Genomic DNA, 21,053 nt, shown 5'->3' with positions numbered 1-21,053 from the left:
GAACCCATAACTCCCGCCCCCCCCCCTTTATTTCTGTACATTGCGGGGTGCAGAAACGCCGCGTGTGACGGGACAATGAATAATGAATGAACATCACAGTGCATGCCCCTCCCCCCGCTCTGTGATAACCCGTACACTAATACGCACATCACCACAATGTCTGGAGGAAGACTTCCCTCCACCTGGAAGGCCAATCAGGGTGAAGATCATAGCGCCCCCCTGGTCTCAGGTTTGGGGGTCACACTATGGAGAGTCGGGGAGCGGATCTCTGACACAAAGCAGCCGAGGAATACATAATAAATACCAGAGACTATTATAGAGTCACACAGCCGGGTATATGGGGGAGAAAATATACACCCCCCAGAGAGGAGAACCCCACCCCCCCCCTCCATGTGTCTCTACAGAGAAAGCTGTAATATGGAGGACATGTACCCTCTTATTTGTAGCTCTTCAAATAAAGGGATCATTATGGGGGTGCTGGATGTATTCCTTCAATAACAATCTCCATAGGGGGTCATTATGGGGGTGCTGGATGTTCTCCATCTGGAACAATCTCCATAGGGGGTCATTATGGGGGTGCTGGATGTTTTCCCTCTATAAAAAAAACTCCATAGGGGATCATTATGGGGGTGCTGGATGTTCTCCCTCTATAAAAATCTCATAGGGGATCATTATGGGGGTGCTGGATGTTTTCCATCTAGAACAATCTCCATAGGGACCATTATGGAGATGATGGATTTTCTCCATCTATAACATGAAAGAAAGCCAGCCATTATTTATAATTGTCATGTGATTGGCTGTGATTGGTTACAGTGATCACATGGTACCAGCAACGAGCCGGTGCACTGATCAGTCATTGGCTGTGTCTGACATCCACCTGGAATGACAATTGACAATAGGCTTGGTGGGTTAAAGGCAGACTTCATCCACCCAATGGCTTGTATACAATTTTTGGCCATTTCTTTTGGCATTTTATTAATGCAGCCCTGAAGAAACATGAAGACACCTCAGGGTACCTGGGCACCATAGTTGAAAACGGCTGAATTGTGGCCTTCTGTGGAGAAAAGTGAGGAATGAAAAGTGCAGCACATGTGCCTCGGTCAGTGTTGGCGATGGTCATGGTGGACTCTTAGTGGATGGGCAGATATCTCCTAGTCCTCTGTTCTTGGGACATATCTGCCCATTTATAAAGAATAGAGTTAGTGATGTGTTCATATAAATGATTAGTTAAAGCGGAGTTCCACCCGAAAATGGAACTCATGCTTTTCAGGTTCTTCACCCCCTCCGGTGTCACATTTGGCACCTTTCAGGGGGAGGGGGGAGCAGATGCCTAACTAATAAAGGTATTTGCTCCCACTTCTGGCCGCAGATTCCGTGGCGATCTAAGCCATGTCTGGCCCCTCCTCCATTCCCCCCCCCCCCGCTGTCTTCTGGGAGACACACAGGTCCCAGAAGACAGCAGGGACCAGTAAGGACACTCGGCGCGACTCGCGCATGTGCAGTAGGGAACCAGGCTGTGAAGCAGTAAGGCTTCACTTCCTGATTCCCTTACTGAAGATGCCGACGCCTGCACCCGGGGAGCCAAGGGACGGGTCAGCTTCAGGTGAGGAGATCGCGGACGCCCTGGACAGGTAAGTGTCCTAATATTAAAAGTCAGCAGTTGCAGTAGCTGCTGACTTTAAATTTGCGTCTGTTTTTTTTTTTCGGCGGAACTCCGCTTTAACCAAATGTAATGATCAGTGTTAAAGTATAAAGTATAGTTACAGCTCAAATGTTTGTTTTTCCAGTCTTGGTTGGATTGTTGAGGCGTTAGAACCCTTGTCAGTATTTAATATCTGTCTGTGATTGTGTCGGGGAGAATCCCCTTCTCCATCTGTCCTGATGACCTTTGTCACCAAGACAGAAAGTGATTGGAGATGCCTTCAAAGGACAAGAATAGAGGGACATTTTCCCAATGGGGACACCTGACTAAGAGAGGATTTCCCCTCCAATTGTATTATTATCCAGCATGCTCGTTGGACAGAAGCCGGTCATGAGATCAGATTCTGTCAGACAATCAGCTGTACACACGGGCCTAAAGTAGGGTTGCCACCTGTAAGGTTTTCTCCCAGACAGTCCGGTTTTTGAATGATGTGTTGGGGTTTACTTCTGCCCCAGACCTGGACACATCATTCACACGGACTGCACCGAGAGTGACGAGTCTCCCCTCTCCCTGACAGCAGCTTGGTTCAGCAGAGCAGAGTGTCAGTGTATCAAAGCTCCTCCCCTCCTCCTCCTTCTCCATTCTGTACACACAGGAGGAGGAGGGGAGCAGAAAGCTCCTCCCCTCCTCCTCCTTCTCCGTTCTGTACACACAAGAGGAGGAGGGGAGCAGAAAGCTCCTCCCCTCCTCCTCCTTCTCCGTTCTGTACACACAGGAGGAGGAGGGGAGCAGAAAGCTCCTCCCCTCCTCCTCCTTCTCCGTTCTGTACACACAAGAGGAGGAGGGGAGCAGAAAGCTCCTCCCCTCCTCCTCCTCCTCCTTCTCCGTTCTGTACACACAGGAGGAGGAGGGGAGCAGAGAGGCGCTGATATCAGGTCTGTAGAAAGTTTTTATCATGCTCTGTAGATGGAGGAGGGAGAGCAAGAGAGTGGCTGGAAAGGAGGACAAGGTAAACATATATGGAGTGATCGAGGGGTTAGGAGGATATGTGCTGGGGGAGGCTTTGGCAGGAGGAAGATATGCTAGAAGTGTGGGTTGGATTTGAAATCTGGCAACCTCTCCTTGCACTATCTCTCTTCTTTCTCAAAGGACCCCTCCAGCACATATCCTACCCCCCTACCCCTCCCCCTTGCACTGGCCCTCTTCTCTCACAAAGTGCCCCCCCCCCCCCCCAGCACATTTGGGCACAGAGGCTGCATATGATGGGCACAGAGGCTGCATGTGATGAGCACAGAGGCTGCATATGATGGGCACAGAGGCTGTATGTGATGGGCACAGAGGCTGCATGTGATGGGCACAGAGGCTGCATATGATGGGCACAGAGGCTGCATGTGATGGGCACAGAGGCTGCATGTGATAGGCACAGAGGCTGCATGTGATGGGCACAGAGGCTGCATGTAATGGGCACAGAGGCTGCATATGATGGGCACAGAGGCTGTATGATTGGCACAGAGGCTGCATATGATGGGCACAGAGGCTGCATATGATGGGCACAGTGGCTGTATGATGGGCACATGCTGTATATGATGGGCACGAGGCTGTATGATTGGCACAGAGGCTGCATATGATGGGCACAGTGGCTGTATGATGGGCACATGCTGTATATGATGGGCACGAGGCTGTATGATTGGCACAGAGCCTGTATGATGGGCACAGGCTGCATATTATGGGCACAGAGGCTGCATATGATGGGCACCGTGGCTGTATTTGATGGGTACAATGGCTGCATTTTATGAGGCACATTGAGGCTGCAATTGATGGGTTTTTTTCAGTTTGTTTGCGCCCCCCCCCCACCTAATAAATTTGAGCACAAGCCGACACTGCCCCCCAGCACATATCTAACTCTCCCCACCCCCCTGCTAGCACTAGCCCTGTCCCGAGGAGATATCTGACCCCTGCATTCTGTGAAGAACACTCACAATTCAGCCACGTGCACTGTTTGCTGCGGGAAGCTATGCGCCACATTACTACTCTCTTTCAGGCCACCAAAAGTGTCCCAGGTCTTTTACAATCTTATAGCGTATACCCCCCCCCCCCCCCCAAAAAAAAATGCCACCACTAAAGTGTTCGGGTTTGGCTTGAAGAAAAGGTGGCAAGCCTAAAGTTGTCCGGTTCCTACTGTACCGGCTGATTTCAGCCGATATTTGGCCTGTGTGTGCACGGCTTAACACATAAACTTTAACTCCAGCCACAGTTTTTCCAGTTTTGGACGGAGTGGTTAGAGCAGAACTCCATGAAAACATTAGAATTTCTCCCATGCACACACATGCATGGGCTAACTGCTCATTTTGTCTAGGGGTGCAGCGATAGGCTATACTTACCCGATCCTTCGATCCTCCAGAAAACAGCGCACCCCCACATCCAGAGGTGGACTGTTCCTGCCATCCTCCCGTCCAGATTCAGTCCATGGGCGTGATGGCATCAGGAACAGTCCATGCATAATACCGCTAGTTAACCCATGTAGTGCGGGCACAGCCTCAATGTATGGGAGAAAAAAGAATTCTGGAATTCTTCTTTAGATTGATATTAAAGTCAAGGTGGTATGGGGGGTGGTGGTGTGGTATGGGGGGGTGGTGGTGTGGTATGGGGGGGGTGGTGGAGTGGTATGGGGGGTGGTGGTGTGGTATGGGGTGGTGGTGTTATATGGGGGGGTGGTGGAGTGGTATGGGGGGGGTGGTGGTGTGGTATGGGGGGTAGTGGAGTGGTATTAGGGGGTGGTGGTGTGGTATGGGGGGTTGGTGGAGTGGTATGGGGGGTGGTGGAGTGGTATGGGGGGTGGTGGTGTGGTATGGGGGAGTGGTGGTGTGGTATAGGGGGGTGGTGGAGTGGTATGGGGGGTGGTGGTGTGGTATGGGGTGGTGGTGTGGTATGGGGGGGTGGTGGTGTGGTATGGGGTGGTGGTGTGGTATGGGGGGGTGGTGGAGTGGTATGGGGGGTGGTGGAGTGGTATGGGGGGTGGTGGTGTGGTATGGGGGGTGGTGGTGTGGTATGGGGTGGTGGTGGTGTGGTATGGGGGGTGGTGGTGTGGTATGGGGGGGGTGGTGGTGTGGTATGGGGGGTGGTGGTGTGGTATGGGGGGTGGTGGTGTGGTATGGGGTGGTGGTGGTGTGGTATGGGGGGTGGTGGTGTGGTATGGGGGGGTGGTGGTGTGGTATGGGGTGGTGGTGTTGTATGGGGGGTGGTGGTGTGGTATGGGGGGGTGGTGGTGTGGTATGGGGGGTGGTGGTGTGGTATGGGGGGTGATGGTGTGGTATGGGGTGGTGGTGGTGTGGTATGGGGGGTGGTGGTGTGGTATGGGGGGGTGGTGGTGTGGTATGGGGGGGTGGTGGTGGGGGGAGGATTGAATCTTTTATCTACAGTAACGCTAACTGCCAGGGCTTTTTTTCTCAGGAAATAGGTGCAGGAACTCACCCTTCTGAGTCATTCCTCCTTTTCTCTGCCCCCTACCCACCTCTGAGTGCCTTCCCTTGGTTCTACCCCCTACCCACCTCCCACTACCGACCCCTTTGTGGTGCAAAATTATTTGTATTGTATTTGTTAATGATAACAAGAAAAACAGTAAAATCGATCCTCAGCAGCCAGCAACAATAGATACCACCAAGCAACACTAGACCCACCCCAGCAATAATAGACCCCCCCCAGCAATACTAGACCCACCCCAGCAATAATAGACCTCCCCCCAGCAATACTAGACCCACCCCAGCAACAACAGACCCCCCCAGCAATACTAGACCCACCCCAGCAACAACAGACCCCCCCAGCAATACTAGACACACCCCAGCAACAGACCCCCCCAGCAATACTAGACACACCCCAGCAACAACAGACCCCCCCAGCAATACTAGACACACCCCAGCAACAGACCCCCCCAGCAATACTGGACCCACCCCAGCAACAACAGACCCCCCCAGCAGTAATAGATAGCCCCCCAAGCAACACTAGACCCACCCCAGCAACAACAGACCTCCCCCCAGCAATATTAGACCCACCCCAGCAACAACAGACCTCCCCCCAGCAATATTAGACCCACCCCAGCAACAACAGCCCCCCCAGCAATACTAGACCCACCCCTGCAACAACAGACCCCCCAGCAGTAATAGATAGCCCCCCAAGCAACAATAGACCCACCCCAGCAACAATAGACCTCCCACAGCAATACTAGACCCACCCCAGCAACAACAGACCCCCCCCCCCCAGCAGTAATAGATAGCCCCCCAAGCAACACTAGACCCACCCCAGCAACAACAGACCTCCCCCCAGCAATACTAGACCCACCCCTGCAACAACAGACCCCCCAGCAGTAATAGATAGCCCCCCAAGCAACACTAGACCCACCCCAGCAACAATAGACCTCCCCCAGCAATACTAGACCCACTGCCGCAACAATAGACCCCCCCAGCAGTAATAGATAGCCCCCCAAGCAACACTAGACTCACCCCAGCAACAATAGACCTCCCCCCAGCAACACTAGACCCACCTCTGCAACAATACACCTCCCCCCAGCAACACTAGACTCACCCCAGCAACACTAGGCCCACCCCTGCAACAAAAGACCTCCCGCCAGCAGTAATAGATACACCCTAGCAACAATAGACCCACCCCAGCAGTAATAGATACCCCCCAGCAACACTAGACCCACCCCAGCAACAATAGATCTCCAGCATTATACCCCCTCAGCAACAATGGACCGCCTGTTACAAAATACTACCCCAGCAACAATAGATCCACCCCTGCAACAGTAGACTCCGAGCAACATCAACAGATTTCCCAGCAGCCAGCAACAATAGACCTCTCCCTCAACAATAGACCTCAGCAACAATAGATTCCTGGCAGCATCAATAGACCCTCCAGCATACCCCAGTACCCCTTGCCATTACATACATTCAGTACTGAAGGTGCCAGAACTGCGTTCCCCCACGTTCTTGCTGAAAAAAAAACCCCTTCTAACTGCTACAAAAAACTAACATTGGCCATTTTAAGCCAAATTATATCATTGTTACATTTTGTCTTATATAGAACATTTAGGACAACAGTGACAATAGGAAGTCTTGCCTGTCCCGGAAAACTGATCTCTGTGTTATATCACTATTACACCTAATGCCAAAGTCATTGTGGAATGTGATAAGGAAATAACAACCTCGGATCACGGTGAACGTTCTGGAAGTTTATTTAAAAGAGAAGAGTTACAAAGTAAAAGTAAAAATTAGAAAGTAGAGAGATGAAGGTGTGCGGAGATCCTTAGACATGGCAGGAGGACCAAGGATCTGACCTCTTCATCAAACGGGAGGCTTTTACCTTCCAATCCTGGACACTTGTCATGGAGGACCTTCCCAAACATCAACATTTTACATAATAAATCATTCACATAAGAATTTGCCCAAACATCACATTGATTACAAGAGACATTAATTTCTGTTATCTCTGAACACCTTATCAGCTTGTCCCACCTCCAGACTCCCAAATATCTCATTGTAGAAGTGGGAGACCAAATATCTCTAGTTTCCACAGCAAGACCTTCCAAGGATCCGGATATCAATAATTTGTCCTAATATCATCTTTCTGCAAAGTCATTCTAGCAAGAGAACCTGTCATTATATAAATATCCTAACATTAGCATATAAGCACTTAATAATGTAATTTAATCATTAATAAATCACATAATAATTGTTTTTTTGTTTTTTTTTATCAGATGAATATGGCCATAGAGGAAATGCAAAAATTGTTCTGCCCCATAAGGATCATAGAGGTACTCTATAGAGGGGTAGAAGGGGTTTCATGCAAATTCTAGCAATTATACAATCTATCTCATCATTCTATCTATATCCAATCACTGATCAATATTCCCATATACAGAGCCGATGATTTCCTCTTCCTGAGACTGTATACCCCTCCCCCAGTCACCTGTCCACACTACCACACCCACAACACCGCCAGAATCATCGCTCATCAATCCCCGCCCCCTCTAATATCATAACCAATAGGAACAAGACTAACACTGCCCGTGATAATAGTGACAACTATGGCATCCAATCAAAGTGAGTGGGAGGAGAAAATTAATTTGTCATGTAAAGAAACCTGTGATGACTGAAATTTAGGAAGTTTAGGAGTAGAACCCATGTCAGGTTTTTCTGCTATCTGGGACCATATTAGAATGATTTTCCCTCACTTCCTGTCCTGGTGACAACACTGTACCAGACAAGAAATTAAGGAAAATCTACAAGGACACAGTCAGAAATAAAAATCTCACAGAGGTTCTTGCCTTCCCTCTACTAAAAACAAAAAAAAGGTGTCTGTTGGAGAGTTCCCCTCACTTCCTGTCCGGTAAAATATTGCCAGCGAGACAGGAAGTGAGAGGAAATCCTTCTAATGGGACCCCAGCTACAAGCATGCAGCCGGCGAAGCCTGAACAGTCTGACCTCCTGCATGCTTGTTCCTGGTCAGTGACACACTAGGTCAGTAATGGTGAACCTTGGCACCCCAGATGTTTTGGAACTACATTTCCCATGATGCTCAACTACACTGCTGAGTGCATGAGCATCATGGGAAATGTAGTTCCAAAACATCTGGGGTGCCAAGGTTCTCCATCACTGCACTAGGTAGTGAAGTGAGGTTTAGGATGAAGATGACGGCCCCGGAGCCTGCAGCTTTAGATGGCTTTCACATTGGGTCCCCCGGGCGTCGGCGGTAAAGAGTGTCGGCGCTATTTGGCTGCTAGCGGGGGGGGTTTTAACCCCCGCTAGCATCCGAAAAGGGGTTAAATCTGCCCGCAAAATGCAGCTGGAGCCCTCGGGCTTTCACACTGGAGTGAGGTAGAAGAGGTAGGTCTTGAGTTTTTTCCTGAAAAATGCTGGCAGTGTGAAAGGGGTCTTATAAATAATAATGTTGTCAACTTTTCTTCTATTGATTTCACCAATCAGATTCTTCACACTGTGATGTCACCAGTCTCTGTGCAGATCTCTCACATCTGATTCCCCCCAGATATCTTTATACAACCATTCCATACACATAGCCCAGCATGGAGGGGCTCAGTGAAGGTGGTGGTGAAGGTGTGGAGGTGTCGGATCGGGTCACACAATTCATAAAAGGAGATCCGCCCGGCCTCATAATCCAGATCTATCCTGACTCTCTTACTGGAGACACCGCCGGGTAATGGGATCTCCTTCCTGTCATGTGTCACCAAGTATTGATTACCTCGCAACTCCCACCTCTCTAAACCCCAGGACTTCCTATTATATCCAATCGGTGACTGACGTCCTCTCCTGTCTATACTGGGGTAACACATCCCGACTCTCCAGCTCACTGACCCCCCGACATCCACTTCCCAGTAATGTCTCCCCGAGGAGAAACTCTGATTGCTTATCACCTGATGACACTGAAATCTCTCTGTTGTTTCTGGGCGATTCTGACGTGATGGTGACCAGGATACAGTTTTCCTGTCTTCTGATATATGTAGATGATCATCAGCTGTCCCCACATCCAGTAATATGTCTATAACCCCCGACACCCCTGATGTTTGTTGTAGAGACCCAATATCTGGTCCTCCAGCTTGGTGGTGTGAGTGTTGTATGGTGGGGGAGGGTTGGGGAGGTCTCCTGGATGGTTGTATGGTTGGGGTGGGATGGGGACGTCTCCTGGATGGTTGTATGGTGGGGGAGGGTTGGGGAGGTCCCCTGGATGGTTGTATGGTGGGGGAGGGTTGGGGAGGTCCCCTGGATGGTTGTATGGTGGGGGAGGGTTGGGGAGGTCCCCTGGATGGTTGTATGGTGGGGGAGGGTTGGGGAGGTCCCCTGGATGGTTGTATGGTGGGGGAGGGTTGGGGAGGTCCCCTGGATGGTTGTATGGTGGGGGAGGGTTGGAGACATCTCCTGGATGGTTCGGCATTGATGTGACCTTCGTCCTTTGTAGTAGAATGTGGATAGACATGTGTGCCTGAACATTTCTCTACATTTACCCCAGACATGATATCAGATAAGCCTGTGTGTAATGTGTGTGAGATCCCCCCCACATCCAGATCCCCCCCATCATGGAGGAGCTCCTCATGTCCCTCTCTGTCCTCATCATCTCCATCCTCAGTATCACACAAGTCACCTGTGTCTGATTCCTGTAGGACAGTCAGTGGATCCGTCATGTTACACAGCTCCTCAATGTCCCCCATCTTCCTGGACAGCTCATCCTTCTTTATTTCCAGATCCTGGACCAGATCATTGATTATCCCAGAGATCCGCTCTGCCTGCCCGGAGATGTCCCTCAGGACTCTCTTCTCCAGGTCTTCCAGACGTCTCCTGAGGTCTCTGAACAGGGCAGTGACTCTCTCGGTTTCATCATCTGCTTTTCCTTGTACTTTCCTCCTGTGTTCCTGCAGACTCTGGACTCTTTTCTCCGTCTCCTCTCTCTCTGTCATCAGTTTCTGCAGAACATTCCTCAGTTTCTTCTTCTTCATCTCAGAGGCCTCATCCAGAGTCTCCACCTGGTGTCCCCGATGTTCTCCGGCCAAAGTACAGGAAACACAGATACAGGTCTCATCCTCAGTGCAGTAATACTCCAGGATCTTCTTATGGACGGAGCATTTCCTGTTCTCCAGGGAAGTGGTCGGGTCACATAAGACGTGTTCTGGTGACTTGCTGTGGACTTTCAGGTGATCGTCACACAGAGAAGCTTCACACAGCAGACAGGATTTCACAGCAGGTACAGGAGTGTGAATACAGTAAGTACAGAAGACCCCGGACTCCTCCTGATGTGGCTGAGCAGACAGGAAATTCTCTGCTATGTTACGTAGTGTTATGTTCCTCTGAAGCACTGGATGTTTTCTGAATGTTTGTCTACATTCAGGACAGGAATATCCTCGAGACCTCTCCTGTGTATCTAACATATGACCAATACAGCCCCGGCAGAAGTTGTGTCCACATTGCAGGGTTACAGGATCTGTATAAATGTCCAGACAGATGGAACATTCCAGCTCCTTCCTCAGATCTGCAGACGCCATCGCTGAGAGCAAAAGAGAGAAATGAAAGTGAAAGTCTCTGACACTCCCTAACCAATGTGACCAGTTCTGTACATTCCTACACAGGGCGAGGCTGAGACTCGTAGTCATAGGAATCCTTATACAGAGGAACACAGATAATACACGGGAGGATTCCTGACAACAATCTCCCTATCTGGGCATATCATAATTTGTGGAAACATAGGGGTTGCTTTATTAAAGACAAATACACTGTGCACATGCAGCTGCTCCGGAGCTTAGTAAAAGAGGGGAGGTCCCACTGACTTCAATCATCCAATCATGTGCAAGCAAAAATGCATTTAAAAAAAAAAAAATATTCCTTACATATGATTGGGTTTTCTTTGCAAAGTGAAGCTTTACCTCACTTACTAAGCTCTGAAGCAACTGCGTTTGCAAAGTGCACAGTCTATTTGCCTTTAGTAAATCAACCCCAATGTTTCTGGAATCTTTTACCCTCCTCTGAATTTTAAAAGGCACTTCTGACTCAGAGAACAGTCTGTGACTTTGTTTTTGTTATTTATTGAGTGATAATAACTTAGATAGGGATTGGAGGTTCTGGGATCCCCACTTGACTTCAAAGACAACTTCAGGGACAACTCTTCCTATATACAAGGAGAAAAGAATTGAAAGGGGGAGGCTATATTGGACTTTAATGGTACTGTATACCAACTGAAATAGACAGTCATGAATAAAATGTTTGAAAATATTTATTCCAAATATATATATATTGTACAGGACGCCAAGGTTTGGTCCTGGACGGGTGCTATGTAGCACCTGTATTCGGGTTGTGGTCCCTTTAAGGGAATCAGGGGTTCACCCAAAAATGGGTGAGAAATTCCAGGTATAGTCATTAGGAGAGGACTGACTCTCGGACTTCTCTATTTTAAGAGAGAGATAGTTGGCACCCGGAATTTAGGGGGCTCTGAAGTGACATTTGGGTGGGAAAGAGCCTCCCTCCCTGACCACAGGGATTCTGCACACAGGGGGTTAAAGGCCTCCAAGAAGACGGCTCATAAGACAGGAAGTAGTAGAGAGGTGGTGGTGAGGAGGAGTAGGAGATTAACACCTGTCTGAGGAGCTGTGTTGCTGTCTTGCTATTTTGGAGGCTACAAAAAGATTTCTATAAGGAGTCTGAAAACTTTGGGGCGAAGACCCGGCTACAGAACTGTAGGTGTTTTTCTTTAATTGTTTTTTTTACTGAAGATAAGCGGACTTTAATTTACGTGTTGATTTGTATGCTGAAGAAAGCCTTATTTTTGATTTAATTATAAATAAAAGTCTTTTGGTTTCACCCTTGAACGGTTTATACACTTGGTCCCGCAGAGCTATTATCCCCAAAGTTTACAACTGGTGGAGAATGCGGGCAAAAGTGCATTTGCAGCCACAAAAAAACGTTTAAAAAACAAAAACTCACATTTAAAAGAGACCGTGTATAAATAGCATGTCTTGGGTGAAGTCAGCTCAGACGCTGCAAGCAGCAGGTAAAGACATGGAGGAGGTCATCAGGGCTTTGGCACAAGCCACCGTGACCCAGCAGCAAGCTTCAACAGACGCAAACCGTCGCATTGAGGAAGCGATGGCTCAGCAGCAGCAGGCCCTGACATAGGCCATAGCTGCAAAGCAGGAAAGCACATGGCTGCTAGCCGCACAGTTTACTGCTCAGCAGGAGTCCACTCAAGCACAGGTGGCTGCCTTGCAGGAGGCAGTACAGCGGCTGGCTCAGGGACGAGAACAAGTGGCTGTCGCCGCTGGCAACCAGGTGTGAGGGCCAGCCATTTTTTACAAAAACTGACACCCAGTGATGATGTAGAGGCCTTTCTCACCACCTTTGAGAGGATAGCGGAGAGAGAGGGGTGGCCCCGTAACCAATGGGCCGGCATTATCTCCCCTTTCCTCACCGGTGACCCGTAAAAGGCCTATTTTGACCTCCTAACGGAACACATTAGCGACTATGAGCATCTGAAGGCAGAAATCCTGGCCCGACTAAGAGTGACCACAGCCGTCCGGGCTCAGAGGGTGCATCGCTGGCGATACAAACCTGACCGACCACCCAGGTCCCAAATGCATGAACTGGTATAGCTGGTTAAAAAATGGCTGCAGCCAGAAAAACTGTCAGGCCCACAGATGGTGGAGCGAATAGTGATAGACTGGTACCTGCGGTCCCTGCCAGATGACCTACAGCGCTGGGTAAGCCATGAAGACCCTGCAACCGCTGACCAGCTGGTTGAGTTGGTTGAAAGGTACACCATGGTGGAGGACCTGCTTGGGCCTGCCAAGCATGGGAGACCTACTGTGTTGGCGATGTTGGTCCTGGGGACATGCCCGGGCGCAATGCCCACTTCAGGAGGAGCCTATGGACTGCGGGAGTGGTCGGGAGTGGTCGGAGAAGCTCCTCCTATGTGCAAAGAGTCTGCACCACTCATCTGGATCCAATTGCAGGACGGTTCGAGTGTGAAGTGTGGGTGAACCACCTTCCTGCCAGGGCGCTACTGGACCGAGGTAGCATGGTAACACTTGTACATGCCAGGGTGATTGGGAGACTTGGCCCTGTAAGGAAAACCCTACGCGTAGTGTGCATCCATGAGGACACCAAGGAGTACCCCTTGGTTTCAGTGACTGTGTCCTATGGCCATACCTCAGTGACACAAGAGGTCGGGGTAGTGAGAAGCTTAATACATGACATTATAGTGGGGCGGGACTGTCCACTATTTTTAGAACTGTGGAGCCAGGTACAGGTGGGGCTGCCAGGACAGCCAGGAGAACTAGGGACACTGGGCCTGGAAGAGACAGAGTCTGAGGGACCTGGGCCTGAAACCCCCACAACACACCCCACTGATACGGTTACTGATAATGATATTGCAGAGAATGTTAAGTTAAAGGATGATTCAGTTTCAGGTTTCAAAACTGAGTTAACCTCTGAGGGGGGGGGAGTCTTCCCGTTACAGGTTATGCTGGGGGAGAATGATAAGGAGCTCTCCCCGTTGCAGTTCTCAGTTGAGGAGGGTGAAGGGGAAACATCCTCAAGGCCAGTGCACCCAGACCTGGATGTATCCAGTTGCGGGATCCTACCTTGGTCAATGCCCGAGAGCAAGTTTCTGTTGTGGAAGGGGGATCTTACAAATGCCAGGGGCAGATCAGAGGTTTCCTCATTTTGCGTTGAAGGGGGACTTGCTTTATCGAGTGGCCGAGTAGTTGCTAGTTCCCCAACCTTATAGGCGGATGCTACTTGATCTAGCCCACAACGACGCACTGGGAGGACACTTGGGAGCAGAGAAAACAGAGGCCAGGATAACCGACCAGTTTTACTGGCCAGGGGTGAAGGCTGAGGTTAAAAGATATTGTGCATCTTGTCCCATTTGCCAGTTAACTGACCCAGTGCCCCACTATAGAAGCCCTCTGGTACCCTTGCCGATTATTGAGGTTCCATTCGAGCGGATCGCTATGGATCTCGTGGGACCCCTGATAAAGTCGACAAGGGGGCACCAATATATATTAGTCATCCTAGACTACGTGACCAGATACCCAGAAGCAGTTCCTTTGAGGAAAACTTCCTCTAAGGCCATTGCCCGGGAATTATTTCAAATGTTTTCACAAACTGGATTTCCCAAAGAGATACTAACGGACCAGGGCACCCCTTTTATGTCAAAGGTGATGGCGGACTTGTGCAAACTATTTTAGATTAAATAATTGCGGACGTCCGTCTATCACCCGCAGACCGATGGCCTAGTTGAGAGGTTTAATAAAACTCTAAAGTCCATGCTAAAAAGAGTGGTCCAGAAAGACGGGAAGGATTGGGATATGTTACTCCCTGCCCTCTTGTTTGCCATCCGGAAGGTTCCACAAGCGTCCACAGGCTTCTCACCATTTGAGCTAGTGTATGGGCGAAGGCCCCGGGGGTTGCTCGATCTGGTAAAGGAAACGTGGGAAAGTGAATCCTCACCGCACAAAATCGTGGTAGAGCATATCTCTCAAATGCGAGAGAGGGTGGCTAAAGTGATGCCGCTGGTGAGGGAGCACATGCAGAAGGCTCAGGATGCCCAAAGAAGGGTGTATCGGAAAAAATCTGACAGTTTCAAGTAGGAGACCGGGTGGCTGTCCTAATACCGACAGTGGAGAGCAAGTTCTTGGCCAAGTGGCAAGGTCCGTTTGAAGTAGTAGAAAAAGTGGGGGAGGTAAACTACAAGGTACACCAGCCAGGGAAAAGAAAACCATATCAGATCTATCACGTAAATTAGTTGAAACCCTGGAGAGACAGAGAACAGGTATCCGCGGTGGTAGCGGTACAGTCAGGAGACCATGCAGGGATCGACTTGGTGCAGGTGGCTGCTACCTTAACTAGACCCCAAACCCAGCAAGCAAAAGAGTTCCTTCAAAGAAATAGGGACATGTTTTCAGGGTTGCCGGGTCTCACCAATGTCATCGAGCATGACATTGTAACTGAACCCAATGTAAAAATTCAGTTAAAGCCTTACCGTATCCCAGAAGCTCATAGAGTGGCAGTGTCTGAAGAGGTCAAAAGAATGCTCAAGCTTGATGTCATTGAGGAGTCGCAGAGTGAGTGGGTACTGGCAGATTCCCCTGACCAAGGAAGTTAGGGAGAAAACAGCCTTCTCTACCCCGGAAGGCCACTTCCAATACAAAAGAATGCCATTTGGTTTACACTCTGCCCCCGCTACGTTCCAAAGGGCTATGGACAAAACTTTGCGTCCACATCATCGGTATGCTTCTGTTTATTTGGATGACATAGTCATCTTCAGGCCTGATTGGGAGTCCCATCTTCCCCGAGTTCAGGCAGTCGTAGACTCCTTGAGAAGAGCAGGATTCACCATCTATCCGGAAAAATGTGCAATTGGGGTGGAGGAAGCCAAGTACCTAGGGTACATTGTGGGTAGAGGGCTGGTGAAGCCCCAAATGAGTAAAGTAAAAGCCATACAGGACTGGCCCCTAACCAAGAAGCAGGTCAGAGCGTTTTTGGGCATAGTTGGCTACTACCGGAGGTTTATCGCCAACTTTGCCACCATTGCTGCACCACTGACTGACCTGACCAAAGGCAGAAAGTCTGTGATGGTAAAGTGGAATGACGATGCTGAAAACGCTTTTCAGAAGCTTAAGAGGGCATTGTGCCAGGATTCGGTGCTCGTAGCTCCGGATTTTTCTAAGGATTTTGTAGTACAGACAGATGCTTGAAATGAAGGGTTAGGAGCAGTCCAGTCTCAAGTGATCAATGGGGAAGAGCAGCCCGTAGTTTTTCTAAGTAGGAAGCTGGTGGCAGCGGAGAAAAACTATGCGGTGGTGGAGCGGGAGTGTCTTGCCATTAAGTGGGCTTTGAACTCTTTATGTTATTTCCTTCTAGGCAGAAGGTTTCGCCTGGTATCCGACCATGCCCCACTGACCTGGATGAGGCAAAATAAGCACACTAATGCCAGGGTAACAAGGTGGTTCCTTTCTCTCCTGGAGTTCAATTTTGTGGTAGAGCACAGATCTGGGAGACAACATCAGAACGCCGATGCCCTCTCCCGGGTCAATTGTATGATGTCAAATGGTGCCTCCAACACCTCCGCGTTGAGGCAGAGGGGGGGGGGGGATATGTACAGGATGCCAAGGTTGGGTCCTGAACGGGTGCTATGTAGCACCTGTATTCGGGTTGTGGTCCCTTTAAAGGAATCCCAGTAGGTTTCAGGGAGTCACCTAAAAATGGGTGAGAAATTCCGGGTATAGTCATTAGGAGAGGACTGATAGTTGGGACCCGGAATTTGGGGGGCTCTGAAGTGACATTTGGGTGGGAAAGAGCCTCCCTCCCTGACCACAGGGATTCAGCACACAGGGCGTTAAAGGCCTCCAAGAAAACAGCTCATAAGACAGGAAGTAGTAGAGAGGTGGTGGTGAGGAGGAGTAGGAGATTAACACCTGTCTGAGGAGCTGTGTTGCTGTCTTGCTATTTAGGAGGCTACAAAAAGATTTTTATAAGGACTCTGAAAACTTTGGGGCGAAGACCCGGCTACAGAACTGTAGGTGTTTTTCTTTAATTTTTGTTTTTTTGTGCTGAAGATAAGCGGACCTTAATTTACGTGTTGATTTGTATGCCGAAGAAAGCCTTATTTTTGATTTAATTATAAATAAAAGTCTTTTGGTTTCACCCTTGAACGGTTTATACACTTGGTCCCGCGAAGCTGTTATCCCCAAAGTTTACAATATATATATATATAAACAATTAAATGCTAAAACCAACAATGATAACCAAACAAAACTCTTATGCCCCGTACAAACGATCGGAAATTCTGCCAGCAAAAGACCAATGAGAGCTTTTGGTCGGAAATTCCGACCGTGTGTATGCTCCATCGGACTTTTGCTGGGCGGAATTTCCAGCAGCAAAAGATTGAGAGCAAGTTCTCTATTTTTCCGTTGGAAAACATTCGACAATTCCGACGCGCAAAAAAAGACGCATGCTCAGAATCATCGCTTCGTATGGAACTTCCCTTTTCTAGTGCTGTCGTACGTGTTGTACATCACCGCGTTCTTGCAGGTCGAAAGTTCGGAGAACTTTTTTGTGACCGTGTGTATGCAAGCCAAGCTTGAGCGGAATTCCGTCCTTATAACAGGAGGTAAATAATACCAATAACCGGAGGATGGGCTAATAACGTATGTAGCGGCCATAACCCTATGTAGGGCGGCCTTAATTAACTGAGCTTACCCGTTACCTCTGCTTGGCTTGTCCTTCCACCTCTAGAGGTTCCCAGGGTTGATACCCAACAAACTGAACGCTGACACAAATAAAGTCCTTTTGAAAGGTTTTATTTTGCAGTGATAACATCCAATAACACAGTCTCTGTGTTAAAATTGAAGACACGAGGAAACTCTTCTCCTCTTTCTGAAAAACTTCTAATGCCGCGTACACACGAGCGGACTTTTCAACATCCAAAGTCCGACGGACTGATTCCGTCAGACTATTCGATCGTGTGTGGGCTGCAACGGACTTTTGATTCGCCAAAGTCTGACGGACTTTAGAATATGGAACATGCTTCAAATTTTTCCGACGGAACTCCGCCGGACCCGGTCCCTCCGAAAAATTCGCTCGTGTGTATGCTATTCCGACGGACTAAAACCGACGCTAGGGCAGCTATTGGCTACTGGCTATGAACTTCCTTATTCGAGTCCAGTCGTACGTCATCACGTTCGAATCCGTCGGAGTTTAGTGTGATTGTGTGTGGCCAAGTCCGTTCAGTCGAAAAGTCCGTCAGAACTCTGTCGGAACTCCGGCAGAACTCCGGCAGAACTCCTTCGGAAGTCTGTCGGACATAAGTTCTCTCGTGTGTACGGGGCTTAAGACTTGGCTCCAGGAACAGTTCACCAATAGAACCAATGGAACCTTGGGTCAGGTAGAGTTAGATCTTTCCCTTGAGCATCAACAGTAGTAATGAAATAAATGGCACTCTCTTTATCCAGTCTGCATATTATAACTTTGTCACAGTAGATGTGCCGACCATAGCTCCAATGTAACAAGCATCCTTGAAATCCGTACGGAAAAACATCTCTCGCAGTGACTCTGAGTCTTTAAGCTGGTCCTGCACATTTTCCTCATGTCACTTGCCTTACAATGTCCATGACTTCGCCCAGTATGAGGGGGGAAAAATCAAGTCCATACTCTGTTGCCGCCCGCTTATATAAAGTCTCAGGGGCTTAATAACCCCGTCAACCTCGGGCATGGTCCATGCACCACCAACAGTCCAATTCTAAGCATAAAAAATTTAAAAGTCTAAAATCTTTACTCACGGTAACCTTGGCTCGAAGTACCAATCATCCCTTCATCAGAAACGGTCTCTACTGGTGAATCAGGCGAGGAGTCTCCAGAAAGGCAGATAATTCTCTGTAGTGACACTTGTAGTACCCCGCGGCTTACACCTGAACACCTTCCCCCAGATATCTGGCCTCGGGGTGCAGGAGGCAGGCCTGCCTCTGTGGTGGTGGGGTTTCTTGCTCTGCTCCTCCGCCTGAATGGCCCATGCTAAAACGGTGGCCTTTTTCCATGGAGTCACATCCGCAACCTCCGCAAGGGTTTGCTGGGCTTCGGAAGGGGCAGGATCCCTCGTAGTAGTCTGACCCCCGAAAGACAGCACCAGGGCAAATCTGACAGACTCTTCTGTGGCGACACCCCTGGCCCAATTGTAGCAAAAGGCCCGGGCGGAACAGCAGGCTGCTCCACCTGGAACACATAGTCCCCAAGCTACTGCTATCTTGAGAACGGTCTGGGATTGGCAACCAGCCCATTGCATCTTCCACACAGCATACTGAGGGCCTCAATTCCCCTATGTTGCACAGGACGAACCTCCCCTGCAGCAACAACCGAATGCCCATATCCATAATCAACGTCCCAGGCATCTTCATATTTGTCGGACCCCTCACTGTAGGCATCCTGGGTCCAGGCGCTGACTGCGGATGCAGAGACTGGTACATTTTCAGACTTTCCTCAAAGCTCCAAGAAAACAGACTCACTCCTGCCTTCCGCAACACAAACTCACGCGGTGCCTCGTATGGGGAAAAGATCAGCCTGGACTCCTCCCACTGGGCGCTGGCTCCTGTGCACTTAATTAACTGGGCTTGCCGGTTACCTCCGCTTGGCTTGTCCTTCCATGTCTAGGGGTTCCCAGGGTTGATACCCAACAACTTGAACGCTGACACAAATAAAGTCCTTTTGAAAGGTTTTATTTTGCAGTGATAACATCCAATAACACAGTCTCTCATGGGAACAGAGGGCCACGGGTGAAGAACTCAGGTACCTTGAACTGCAGATATAACAAAGTCTCTAATTTTACCCAGAGAGTAGCCACTGGCAGCTGGGTACTTCAAGGCTGAACAGATCTCTAGCCAGAGATCATGGCAGTCAGCACGTTGACTCAAAACTTGAAACAATCCTATGAAGGTGTAGAAGTTGTAACTAAGGGTGAACAGGAACCTTTTTCTTCAGCACCTGGAACGTTCTCTGTCTCCTTAATAGTACTGGAAAAAGCGTGGATTCGTCAATGTCCTTTCCAACTCAGTAACCAGGCACTTCTCAGGATGCCACTTGTCAGCCCTCCTCTGAAGAGTCCTCCCCCAGTCACTTCCACGAGCTGTGGTGCCCCTCATAGCCGAGAGCACACCCGGACACGTTGAAACCTCCCTCAGTTACTGCGACTCGGACCAGCCGATTCCGAGACTCAGAAACAGACGGATCCCTGCCCCAGACCAGACGGGTCTATTGGGGGCCTCTAACAGGAACATGTTGCGGGATGTCAAACACCCCATGACCGGGACCCCTCACGGGGCTACCCCGGTCCTGGAACAAGAACAGACCACACGGACCTCACAAACTCCTCTCTTGAACATGTGACTCACACATCTTAAGTACCCCTTCCCAGACTCCCCAGCGGGGCCCGGCACTCCCACTGATTGATTACGAGAAGGTTGATACTCAAAATGTCCAACCAGGTCTGGTTCTGGCCTGTCATGTGCATATCCTATTCTATAAATTAATTGATGAGTCATATGCGGTTAACGTTTTGACTCAATCTGAATATGAATTAGTTAGGACTACCACATCTCGCACTCCAACCTTTTATGCTATACCCAAGCTACATAAGGATATGCGAAGACCATCTGGTCAGCCAATAATTTCGGGCAATGGCTCTATAACCGAGAGGTTGAGTCAATTCTTGAACGGACATCTTCGACCCTATGTGCTAAGTATACCTAGTTACCTTAAAGATACAATGCATTTATTGCAGATTGTAGATGGCCTACATGTCCCACCCACATCCTTTCTTATGGCTCTGGGCTTGGAGGCCTTATACTGTTCAATACTCCATGATAAGGGACTTGCGTGTATTCGTCACGTTTTGACGCAGGATGATCATTTTGGAGATAGAAAGAATCGCTTTCTGCTTGATGGTTTAGATTATGTTTTGAACCATAACTATTTTACATTTAATGGTGCTTTTTTCCTTCAGGTACAGGGGGTTGTGATGGGGACTTTGTGTGCCCCATCGTATGCCAACCTGTACCTGGGGGAAAGGGAGAGCATGATGTCACAATCGGAATCCCTATGCCCATACATGGCCTATGTAGCAATATGGCATTAATACATCAATGACATTTTGCTGGTCTGGACAGGCACTCTGGACTGTCTTCATCCATTCCTTAGAGAATTAAATATTAATTCGTTCAATCTTACTTTTACCACGAGTTTCGATCAAAACCACATCACCTTTTTGGATGTAAGAATCCACAAGGATTCCAATGGCCTTCTAACTAATTAGTTATATCGAAAATCCACATCTGGGAACTCCATATTACATGCTACGAGCTTCCATCCTC

General features: G+C 49.1%; 1 protein-coding gene across 1 annotated transcript in view; it reads right to left on the bottom strand.

Moving 5' to 3' along the window:
• Positions 1-10,721, bottom strand: part of LOC143956839 (uncharacterized) — a 43,704-nt gene extending 32,983 nt beyond the window's left edge. Inside the window, 3 exon segments of the mRNA XM_077467012.1 lie at positions 1,553-1,640; positions 8,613-8,684; positions 8,686-10,721. Of these exon segments, the coding sequence (XP_077323138.1) occupies positions 1,553-1,640; positions 8,613-8,684; positions 8,686-10,685 (2,160 nt within the window). The 5' untranslated portion in view covers positions 10,686-10,721.
• Positions 10,722-21,053: the final 10,332 nt, after the last annotated feature.

Source organism: Lithobates pipiens, unplaced genomic scaffold (genome assembly GCF_037356315.1).
Source record: "Lithobates pipiens isolate NorthernLeopardFrog02 unplaced genomic scaffold, aLitPip1_a1.2 Scaffold_44, whole genome shotgun sequence".
Lineage (NCBI taxonomy): Eukaryota > Metazoa > Chordata > Amphibia > Anura > Ranidae > Lithobates > Lithobates pipiens.
Note: the sequence above shows the minus strand (reverse complement) of the source record. Positions and strands in the feature narration are given on the sequence as shown.